This window comes from Notechis scutatus, chromosome 4 (assembly GCF_049901735.1).
Source record: "Notechis scutatus isolate UNSWTSFEM ecotype Mainland chromosome 4, rNotScu1.2, whole genome shotgun sequence".
NCBI classification, from domain to species: Eukaryota; Metazoa; Chordata; class Lepidosauria; order Squamata; family Elapidae; genus Notechis; species Notechis scutatus.
Genome location: NC_142012.1, coordinates 106,728,998 through 106,741,483, shown reverse-complemented (window position 1 = coordinate 106,741,483; position 12,486 = coordinate 106,728,998). Strand labels below are relative to the sequence as shown.

Sequence of the window (12,486 nt, the reverse complement as noted above, 5' to 3'; positions counted from 1 at the left end):
CTGTATTGTAATTGGATAAATAAGTATTTTATCATTTTATTTATATGGTAGGCCTGTGCAATCTTTGAACTTTATTTGAAATTTGCCTGAGTGATACACCTCTCTGCTGTGAAGCCATATCCTTCCTAGCCTTTTTTCTTTTTAATGCTGGAAAAAAAGATGTCCTATTACTTAAAATCTATTCATTTCAGTAAATCAATTCTTAAAGTAGCTTTTTGTTTCCTCCAGGCTCACGGGGAAGCCTGAAAAAGGTCAGAATATTTAGTGAAAATTGGAGAGATACCGAAATCTTATAAGTTGATTTCTTCGGAATTATTTTTTATTTATGAGTCCTATCCCATAGTAAATATGTGGCCCTGCTAAATATTTTTATGCGGGTGGGTGTCAAGGTAGAAAAGTGTATGCAGGATCCAATTTGGGGGTCACTGGGACCAGAGGTCTTCTGATTTTTCGGACTCGTGCTGGAGACCATCTTTAGGGAACATCTCTGTAGCTGTGATAGGCTCCAGCACAAGTCCGAAAGTTCGGAAGACGAAACCTCTCATCCCGGTGGCCAACTCAGATTATCCTGGGACACGTATATTCACCTTCATTCATGAGAGAAATGTATCCTGAATATAAGTTAGGCCTCTAGGGATCTGCTCTGATTTCGTTTGAACTAGCCAAGAACCTGGTGTTGCCTGGGTATTTATTTATCCCAATCCTGTATTAGACAGGAAAATCCTGTAGTCGGGACTCACGCTGTCTCTTGTGCAGTGTCACAATTCTTCGATTCCTCCACAAGAATGAGCCCCCTTGTAGAGTACTGCATGGTAAGTCCACTATGCTGTATAGTAGAAGCCATCTTAAGGCACACACACACCCCGAGTGGTGTTAGGGGTGTTTTACCCCCACAGTATTTATTTCCAGAGGGTAAGTCATCTGTGCACCAAGTTTGGTTGAAATTGCTCAAGGTGTTCCAAAGTTATGCTGGAACATACACACATGTAAGGAAGATAGAAGATTGAAAATCCAATGGCAATTTGATTCAATTTGAATTAGAGATTCAATGGCAGGCTAGTTTAGGTATAGTGGCAAAGCATTCATATGCATAATACTTAGGATACCAAATCTATGATAAAGAGGGACAACTCCACTAATGGCTTTCCAGCAGTTTATAACTGCACAGAAGGTATTTCAAGCTAGTTTTGGTACACTCAAACAAAAGCTTAGCCTTCCAACAAATGATTCTCCATTTTAAGTAATTTATGGAATCATTGCTGTTAGAGCTTATCAGTTCAGCTGCAAAAATCCAGAGAATCACTAGCGGGCAGAAAAGAATGTGTTCATTCTTTTCATGCCATCGAGTGGATATCTTGATTTCTGCAGCCCACATATGTAACTGCTTTATTTTTGGCAATATGGAATGAAGAAAGCAGGGATGGTAAACCATTCAGAGGACAGAATCCAGAAAAGTTGTAACCTAATTCCATCAAGTGTTTCCCCACAATAGCATTTTGAAATATTCCTCCTGTATATCTTTTTAAAGTCAGGCATAGCAGAAAAGAGGAAATGTCTCCTGATTATCTAGCAAAAAATATATGGCTAATTTGTCCTGAAAGCAATGCAGAAAATCATTGATCCCAGTATAAAAGTACCTGCTTTTCCACAGTGTCAGGATTGGCATAATGCTGAAAGATAGAACTGGCTTACTCCTCTAGGGTGATGTAGGTTGTTTGACCCCAGTGGATTTTGTGAAAAACAGGAAAGTTGCCAAAGCTACAAGTCAAATAAATGCTGAAGGAACTGGAGTTGGAATATTTCAGTTCATTCATTGGCTTCTGTACTTAGCAGTGCTAAGTAGAAATAGAAATAAGTCACTGAAGTTATTTAGAAGCTTAAGTTCTAAAAGGATGTAAGGTTTATTGAAGAAATTACATGTAAGGTTTTCATCTCTGAATTTCCCCCTTAATGTTGGGGAAATTCACAGAAAAGGCTCTATTATTATGTAGGAAGAAGATAAGAGGGGAAACCCTACGAGACTCATTAGTGGAAAGCAAAAGCAGAAACAAAAAAGGAGAGACAATCCCCGCTAAGGATTTACAGTATCTTCTGCAATCATCCAACCGTTGTTGGGATGACATAACAATTTGGACAGGTTTTCCATCACTTCAGCAATGGCTGGGTGGTTCTGGGAGGAACCATAAGAACAAAAAGAAATTGGAGTTCCTTGGTAGCTTTAATGCTCCTAGTTGGAAGCTGCTTTTACTGAACAGTTTTTGCACATCTTTAATTGTCTGGGGAGAATTTCCTCATGATAGCCTTACCAGCTTGATTAAGGAAATTCAGAGTTTGTTCTTTTTTTGGAAAGGCTTAGGAAAATACTATTGATGATGTGATGCATCTTTCCTGGTTGAAATCACCAAATCAGTGTTTCGTGGAGTGCCAGGAAGGTTGGCATACTCAACTGGCGGGGCATCCTGTTAAGGACCTTCTCATTTAGTGTCTTCAATGAGGGCAGACTGAAAACAGACTCTTTAATAATATTGGAATCTTATGTGTATAACTTACTTGGTCTTGTTGGCTATAATTGAAATTAATTTTCTCTTACAAGGCAACAAAGGCATACCATTAAGAAAAACGTGGTACCCTGATGGGTATATTTCAACTGAGGAGCTGTATCTAGGTGTATATAGTGACTGATTTGGGTGATTCCATAGGGTTGGAGCTGTTGACTCTGCTTGGCTGAGATGGAGCCAAAGCTGACAGAACTTCCCACCTGTACCCACGGAAAGTGTCTCAAACTTTGAAGTTTAGTCACTCAGACTTGAGCAGCAGCATATAACAGGGGTCCCAACCCCCAGTCCGTGGCTCAGTACTGGCCTGTGGCTCCTTGGGAACTGGGCCACGCAAGCAGCGGACAAGCGCATGAAACTCCATTTGTGCAAGTGGCAGGCACTGGCGCAAAACCATACCCTCTTCTCACCACTGCTGCCATTGCCACTGCTGGCTCACGGTACTGGAAAAATTGGGGACCGCTGGCATATGATGTAGAGAGCTGTGCTGTGTAGGTTGGTGAGATTTGCCAAGAAACAGACCAGTAGGCTCTAAAGAGTTACGCACCTCAGCTGTATATTTAGGAGGAAGCTTAGTTTGGGTTTATTTATTGGTCTCACTTCCTGGGGGGAAAAACACGAAGAACATATTTTCAAGCCTCTTGTAATTACTTTGCTGTGCATTGCTTAGAACTCTGGATTCAACATCATTCTGTCTGCTGTCTTTCCCCTTGGATAGTTTGCTTGTTGACTGGAGTCCCGGTCTTGACCTATGCCAAGCCTCTTGACAATGTTTATAGATCCCTTCCTAAGATATTGGACTCCTTTCTTCCAAAAGGCAATTCTGCCTGAGCTCCTACTGTATATCACTGGCATTTGCAATTTAATTGGCTGGCAGCCAGTAGTGGCTTTTCTGTCACAAAGAAAGCGACATTTATAGCTTCGCCATCTTCCCCACTATTCTTAACAGCAGTAAATATTTCAGCACCTATGCCAGCCTGGCATACATTCACTCATGACCGAGAGACTTAAAACTGCCCCAATCCTACAAGATTAACAGTTTGACATCATTGTCTACCAGACTGGCTAGCTTTAAGCCCCTGTTCATAATGCTAAGAGGTTATTTATGCTACCACTTATATTGACCTTGCCAGTAAGAAATGGGACTTTTCATTTGCACAACTTTCAGGAAGCTGAAAGTTGAGAAAGTGAATGAAGCTCAAAGTAAGAGTAGGGAAGTAATGGAGGGAAAACTCATGGATATCTACTCATATAATATCAGAGAACCTACCACACCACTCTGTTTCTTGTCTCATTATTTTTAATATACGAAGTTGTGATACTATACATGTAATAACCTAGAAACAACATCTGTGAAGCATTTCAAAAGGCTACAGGAAGCTTCATGATTCATTTCTGCATCAGTTCTGCTCTGATAAAATGATTCAATCAAACCTTTGGTGCATTGGAAGTCTTGCTTTAAAGCTTTTAAACAGAACAGAGCAATTTTTAAATTATGATATTCCCCTTTAACGTGTTCATGTTTACGTGTTTGCTCATCACAGCCATCAGAAAAACAAAACAAGGAAGATAAAGAATGATGTTAATAGAATTTTACACCTCTTTTTCTTTTGCAGTAGTTACAGCAAACAACTGCAGAGAGACAATAAACACTGGAAATAATGTGAACATGGATTATTTAGTGAGAAATTCCTAGTATCAAAGATGAGGAAAGCAGATTTATTTATGTAAAACATTTTAAAAGCTTTCAATAAAAAGATGTTTGTGCATTTGATAGACTATGGAAACAATCACCATCTTCCATTGCTGCTAAAACAGAGCCCCCACTCAACTTTTGGGTTACCAGGGACTGGTTTTGTGGAGAAAGTTTTTCCACGGACCGCAGGGGGCGTGGTTTCGTGCTCTGCCTGTATTCCCGTGGATAGGGCTTCGCTTGTTTGAATGGCCCGGTTGCTGGCATGCCGTGCCTGGTGCCACTCCATAGACCAGGGATTGGGGACCCCTGTGCTAGAATATGCAAATGAAAGTTTTCTACCTCTCTGATAAATATTGTGAATTCATGTAAAAGCTACATATGCAGCCAGAATCTGAAAATAACATTTAACACAGCACAGCACTTAAGCAAAATGGCTCAGTGGAGATATGTGAGACTGATTGGGTTAGATTGTAAGGGTGACACCAATATATAATTTTATCATATTTTATCTATATCTTAAATTATTGTATTTTTATCTATATTTTAAATTATTGTGTTATATATCTTAAATTATGTCATTTTAGACTATATTACATTCCAATTTCATTTTAAATTGTATTTTATCCAATTCCATTTTAAATTTCTTTTATCAAATTTTAGTAATAATTTGTTTCTGGAACTTTGCACTTTGATATGTCCCATATCAATCAATCAATCAATCAATCAATCAAATGTAAAAGCTACATGCATTTCATTTATATTGTTCAATCATTTGAACAGCAAAGCCCTCACAGAATTGATCTGTAGCATCTGCAAACAGACAATAGGCAAGGCAGCCTCATTCATGATTCCCTTGGGAAAAGCAAATGTATTGATCGATCCTTGTTGACGAAACAAGTCTGAGTGCCTGGTACAACTTTACAAGTCCAAGCATGGATAGCAACCATATTGCATGATGGTTCTCAGCCTGTGGATGTGTACCTCAGGTGTGGCTTAGGCGCAGTCTAGGTAGACATGTGATAAAACATTACAAGTTTCCAAAAGGCATGCTTAAGGAATTCCAGAAAGTGCTTGAGATGAATTGACTGAAAAGCATCACTCAGAATGTCTCAATGAAACTTTTATGTTCACATTAACACCCGTGGTGAGTTGAGAACTTATGGCAAAGTGTCTGTGTATGTTCAGACTACAGGTAGTCCTCGACTTACAGCAGTTCATTTGGTGACCAAAGTTATGATGACACTGGGGGAAAAAAGTGACCAATGACCATACTTCACACTTATGGCCGCTGCAGCATCCCCAATGGTCACATGATCAAAATTCAGATGCTCAGCAACTGGTTCATATTTATGACGGTTGCAGTGTCCTGGGATCCCGCGATTCCCCTTTTGTGACCATCTGACAAGCAAAGTGAACAGGTTCACTTTAAGAACCGTGTGACTCATTTAAGAAGGGCTGTGATTCACTTAGCGACTGTGGTGAGAAAAGTCACAAAATGGGTCACAAAAACGCCCTTAACAAATGTCTCACTTAGCAACATTGATAAGGCTCAATGCTGGTCGTAACTCGGGGACTACCTGAACCGCAATCAGCCTGTAATTGCTCACTCCCTGCTGTTCCTTGCTTTTCAGTGGACAATGCAAACTTCTTGCATTAAATTCCTGGAAAACAAGGCCCGGGTGCCCAAAGGGCAGGCTGGCAGGACAGAAAGGGAATGGGGGAGGGCCCTCCAGGCTTGGGGCCAGGCAAGGTTGATGTGGAAGGGGAGGGGCGGATGCAAGAGACGACGGGGAGGGAAGGAGGTCACCGAGGGTCGGTGCGGGAAGAGGTGAGATCTGGCCCTGGCGGGGAGGGGGGCAGATGGGCAGGCGAAGTGGGCGGCGCCGCCCGCTCCTTCGTAACCCACCGGGCTCTCTGCGCTGCCGGCCGGTCCGGTCTCCCGCTGCTGGCGGGTTTCTCTCGCTCGACCTGATGGTGCGCCAAGCGGCCGAGATGAACGGGCTGGAGGTCCAGCCGCCGCTCAGCGCTCGCGATCTCCTGGACGCGGCGGCCACTTTCTGCGACCCGCGGAGCCTCTTCCCGACCTCGCAGGCGCCCAAAGTCCCGCATCACGGCAGCTACGGCCTGGGCGATTCGAGCGGCGGCGGCGGCAGCGGCGGCGGCTGCTCCCCTTATCTGTGGCTCAACGGTGCGCCCGTCGCGCCGAGCCCTTACTTGGCCGGTCCCAACGGGGCGTCCGGCTCCTTCGTGCCCTCGGCGGCTTACGGGACGGGCGCCCGGCAGCTGCTGGCCGCCCAGGCGGCGGCGGCGGCGGGACCCCCCGAGCTCAGCTGGCTGTCCCTAACGGGCCACCAGCAGGATTTCTTCAAGCTGGTGCGGCCGCCCTACTCCTACTCGGCGCTGATCGCCATGGCCATCCAGAGCGCGCCGGCCAAGAGGCTGACCTTGAGCCAAATCTATCAGTACGTGGCCGGCCACTTCCCTTTCTACAAGAAGAGCAAAGCCGGCTGGCAGAACTCCATCCGACACAACCTCTCGCTCAACGACTGCTTCAAGAAAGTGCCGAGGCTCCAGGACGACCCAGGTAGGCAAGGCCGACTTGAAACCTTTGGCTCTTGGAGCCCTGACCTCAGGCGGGGTGAACCAGGCAGCGCCCCCTGGAACTGTCTATGGTAGGAGTCTCTGACCTTGACAACTTTAAGACTTGTGGACTTCAACACCCAGTTGAGGAACTCTGGGAGTTGAAGTCCACAAGTCTTAAAGTTGCCAAGGTTGGAGAGCCCTGTTCTATGGGGATTCTCAGTCATCCAAAAAAGATGCTTTTTTTTTTTTTTCAAGAGGTGGCTGGACCCTCTGGTTTTTCTTTGAAGGCATTTGGCTTCTCATCCCAGAAGCTTCTTCAGCTCTGGTGCTCAAAGGAAAGGAAAAAAAAAGTTGAAGATGCTTCTTGGATGAGAAGCGAAATGTCTTCAAAGAAAAACCAAGAAGTCCAGTTGCCTCTTGAAAAAAAGCACCTTTGGGGGCCCCCTGGAATTCCTTCCTGCGGTTCTCCTCATTCTCTCCCTGAGAGTCATGGAAAACATTTGGGTGTTTGATTGACTGTCCTTTTCACACTAGTCAGAAGAAGGAACCTAAGAGGGTTGCCACTTCAGGAGTTTGTTTCCTTGGAAAGAAGCCTGGCCATCTACATGTCTGTGGAGAGTCTCACTCATCCAGGTCATGGTTTGACCCAAAGGTGCTTTTTCAAAAGACAACTGGACTTGCTTGGTTTTTCCTTGAAGACATTTCGCTTCTCATCCAAGAAGCTCTGTATCTTCCCAATGCTCTTCAAGAGCAGAGAACATTGCAATAGTCCAACCATGAGATGCCTAAGGCCTGGATGACTGAATGCAGGGACTCTTTATCCAGGAAAGGCCACAACCGATGCACAACCTGAGGTTGCACAGAAACTTCATCCTGATTTGGGTGCGTATGGCAATGTTGCAAATGTGATACCCCAAACTGATACAGATACCCCAAACTGATTAATGTATGTGCCACCATAAGCGTTATGTTCTAGACATGGGGAATGTAACTTACCTGCTTGCAGTGCAGTCTTACATCTGTTCACTTAAGCCTATTTTAATTAAGGGCGCTTTCTCTTGAGTTACTGTGGATGAGATAGTAGCCAAGAATGAAAATATTGTTGGCTCCATTTCTGCCTTGCTGTTTCTCCAAGCCTCTTCACAGCAACTGATGGATCTTCCAAGGACATGCTGAGTTTATCATATGCCACTAATGTGAACTATGCAATCAAAGGGTCATTTTGAGTGGTCATCTCAGCTTATAACGTCACTTGATCCATTGCTACGGTGATAGAAAATCTATCTCCGTTTTAGTGATTTGTCACCACAGCCATGCTGGGTGAGAGTATAAATCACAAGTGAGAAAATGGCCCAAGTGTAATGCCATGACTAAAACTCCCATAAATCAGGAAGTCCTGGACTTGAATGTCAGCTCTGCCATGAATTCTTAAGACAATGTTAAGTGATGTCTGCTGAGCTTCCTTTGCCTATTGTCCTCCAATTACTTTACCCATTTTAGAATCATTTGCTTTGATTATTTAAGCCTCTCGGTTTCTATGTTAAATCCGCATGTTCTCCATGGATTTCTAGGTAAAGGGAATTACTGGACCCTGGATCCCAACTGTGAGAAGATGTTTGATAACGGCAACTTCAGAAGGAAGAGGAAAAGACAGTCTGATGCAGCCGGCGGGCCTGGAGCCCATAACAAAATGGAGGACAAAAGTAACAGTTGTCTTGTTCAGCCGAGCCATGAAGCTGGCAGCTTGGGCTGTGGTGAGCTACAGTGCTCTCTGGGATCTAGGAATGACTGCAAATCTCCCAGCCTGGACTCTAACCATTGTTTCTCCACATTTGTCTCGACCATGAACGTTGTGGCCCATGGCCGGAATGGTTTCCCCAGACAGCTTTCTGGTGGGCCGGTATCCGAATTCACACCCGGGAGGCAGAACGGGCCCAATTTGAACTCCTGCTCTCCTTCAAATAGCCTCCCAGCTTCAGCATTTGAACTCAGTTCCCAGTCCCACTCCAGGATGAATTACTATGCAGGTGTTGGTGGGCAGTCAAGCTGGCTCAACAGTCCTGTCCTGAGCACCTTTAGTGTGAACAATCTGATTTATAGCAGAGAAGGGACAGAAGTTTAAAGTGATGCTGAAAAGCTAGTGTTCCACATTAGCCCCATAAGCAACTGTGGATCTACTCAGGTTGCCTTATGTACGCAGCCTTCAGCATTCTCAGTCCTATTTGGTTGATTAAATGCCATCAAGTCTTGACTCTCAGTGACCATACAGATTTTTCTCCAGGGAGATCTGTTCCTAACATGGTTTTTAAGGTCTTCATTACCAATGTGATTGTGTCCATCCACCTTACTGCTGGTCATCCTAGACCAAGGGTCTTCAAACTTGGCAAGTTTAAGACTTGTGGACTTCTACTCCCAGAATTCCTCAGCTAACATGACTGGAGGAGGAATTCTGGGAGTTGAAGTCCACAGGTCTTAAAGTTGCCAAATTGAATACCCCTATCCTAGACTTCTCTTTCTGTTCTCCAGAGAGTTAGGTCTTCATATCACGTGTCCAAAATAGGATAATTTGAACCTGGCCATTTCTGTCTTGACCTCTATGAGATCCGCTTTGAAATGGTTTTATCTCAAGTAGGTTTATCCTGTTCCTTTCCCTTTGTTTATTTTGCATCATCTCTATTGTTTTTTCTTTCTTCTCCGGTTTTCATCCTGCTGTCTTTCATTTTCACCTGTCCTTTTTAAAGCAAAAAGTAAACTTCAAATAGCAGCAAATGCTGAAGGGAGTATACTTAGACCTACTTTCGACTAAGGCATAAACTCAGTTTAGGTCCCCAATATATCATTTTATAAGCTGAAGCGTTGCCTCTAGTACAGACAGTTTCTTCAAGCATGATCTGAGTTTTATTCAAATGGTGATAGGAAGCTCTAATCTACTGGATACTATCCATCAAAACAACAATTTAATGGCACAGTTCTTAGAGTTCCCACAGAATAATCTCCCATAAGAATATATCATCTGTTAATTAGTAGTGAGAGATGTCATTTCTGATTTTCATCACATACCAGATATTTTGTTTTTGCTTCATGGATCACTAACTACCTGTCTTACAACAGCTGCTTTTCTGGAAATTAAATGTAATTACCAACTTGTGAGAATGGTAAATATTTCTTAATAATCCATTCATTTTCTCTTATACACACACACACACACACACACACACATCATTGTTATCATCATCAACAACCATCTAATCTTTAACATATATTTGAAAGTGCATCTTATTTACTTCAGACTTTTCAAGGAACTATGCAAAAATCTTTATAATTTCATTTAATGTTCCAGCATCCATTATTTAGTATTTTTCTTTACAAGCTCAATATTGTGCCTTATCATGGACTAAACTCCTCAGGTGTTGTTGTTTTTTAAGAGTGCACTAACCAATAACAGATTTTTTTTGAAAATTTTATATAACAGATCAAGTTTAAGAAAGTAGGTATATTTTGAGAAAAATTGGAGACATTTTTTAAAGATTTTAAATGTATAAATGTATAATAAATGTATGTTGCTGACCATAAAGTGAACAAAATAAAATGTTGTCCTAATTTAATTTGTCTCAATTTTTGCTACATTTCTTACTATGTTTTGTGGAATATTTTGTTTCAGGGCTTCAATTCAAGTGAAGTCTTACAGTGTTTAAAACTCAGAACCTCATTCATGGCCATAATTGGATCTTACAAAATATAAAGTTAACAAGGAAAGTTTGAAACTTAAACTTCAGTTATTTTTTACTCTGGAGGAAAACCTGCATCATGCCAACTTCTAAATAAACATAAAATAGCACTGGCTGTTTTTCCACTGAATAAACAGTCAATTGTTATATATACCTGAAATTACAAATAAATAGATGCTTTGGGTGCATCTTTAAGATAACAGCTCTGATACTAACAAATGAAGCCACAAATGGAAAGGATCAGAATGAGAAAGACCATTCAACAATTCAATTGTAAATACTTTCTTCTGCCAAGCATTAAGATGCCGCTTGACTTTTCTTTAAATAAACATTTAAAAAACTAACCCAGGTACATCTCCATCAAGCTATTGATAACCAAATGGCCTGCAGGCAAATCATTTAAGGGCTTTAATTTTATGCAATGTTTTGGAGGTTAGTTGTAGTAGAATTGAAATAAGTATTCAGAACGAAAAAAGTGATTGCTTTTGCTCATTTGAAAACCATAAAAAGTATCAGCATTTGCTAAGAGGCTTAAACTGTGCATAAATCATAAATGGAAAAGAAAAGGCATCAGATCTGGATTTAAATCAGCTTATTTATTTTTTTAAAAAAAATAGGATTTATTTATAATTTCTCTATTTGCAGGAAATAACAGCAAATACATATTAGGCATATGGAAGCTAACTGAAGATGAGCATCTACTGGGGATTAGCTAGTTATTAATACATACTAGTCAGGACAGAAATTGTCTTAAAAGTATATCTCATTACTTTGGTCCTGAAATACCAGTATCTTACAACCCAAGCTCTTAACTTCCACGAATTGCAAGCACACATCAATATGACTTTCTTTTTGAAGGAAAGCTGTGCCTTTATGGGACTTCGAAGTCAGCATCTCTGTCAGTGGTGTGTTAAGATGCATCTCTCCAATTGCAGTTCTATATTCAGAAGGCACTGCTGATTTAAATGCAGTGGTGGGTTCACAGGTTCAAAGCAGAATGGATTTTATTTAGAAGAAGTAAACTGTATAGCAAAGTTGACTTTGGGAGAATAGAATAGAATAGAATAGAATAGAATAGAATAGAATAGAATAGAATAGAATAGAATAGAATAGAATAGAATAGAATAGAATAGAATTCCTTAATGGCCAAGTGTGATTAGACACACAAGGAACTGGCGTGAACACACAACAACTAGCGTGGGTTTCAGCCTTAAGTTCCTTGGTTGCCTCCTGCATCAGAGTAATTTTCCTCACTCCAGACGGTTCAATGGTGAAAGTATATTCCTAAAGATCCTCTAAAACAGCTATGCTGGCTAGAGAATTCTGGGTGTGAAGTCCACAAGTCTTAAAGTTGCCAAGTTTGGAGATCTCTGCCCTAAAAAGTCATAGATAACTCACAGCTGATTCATTGGGGTTTTTGTATGTCAAAGGATTGTTTGCCCGACCATTGCTTGGTAACTATTTTGAACACTTCTTTAGAAAGATGGAAAACCATTTTCTCGACCTAAGAGGAAAAGTTGAGTCTCGCTTTGTCCAGTGGAAAAGTTCCACGTTTTTTTTTTTATCACTTCTGGACAAATTTACGCATTGGCAGATTTCTTAAATGGTCACCATTCTTTTCTTTGGATAAACACATCAGATCCAGAGGTGGTATTCAGCAGGTTCTGACCAGTTCTGGAGAACCAGTAGCGGAAATTTTGAGTAGTTTGGAGAACTGGCAAATACCACCTCTAACGAGATTTTACAGTATCCTTCCCCTGCCACGCCCACCAAGCCACGCCCACAGAACCGGTAGTAAAAAAAATTGAATCACACCACTGATCAGATCGTCTTTGTTTCCTTCCAGACAGCTGCACTTTAATTCATGTGAGGAATTTAGAATTCAAGGTGGGAGCGCATTCATGTTCTGTTTCCAGAAGTCTAT

The 12,486-nt window shown here is 41.7% G+C and overlaps 1 protein-coding gene across 1 annotated transcript; it reads left to right on the top strand.

Moving 5' to 3' along the window:
- The first annotated feature begins 6,243 nt into the window (after positions 1-6,243).
- On the top strand, positions 6,244-10,335 carry FOXI2 (forkhead box I2). Its single transcript, XM_026670672.2, has 2 exons — positions 6,244-6,835; positions 8,406-10,335. Exons 1-2 carry the CDS (start codon positions 6,244-6,246, stop codon positions 8,954-8,956), a joined length of 1,143 nt encoding a protein of 380 aa, XP_026526457.2. The 3' UTR covers positions 8,957-10,335.
- Positions 10,336-12,486: the final 2,151 nt, after the last annotated feature.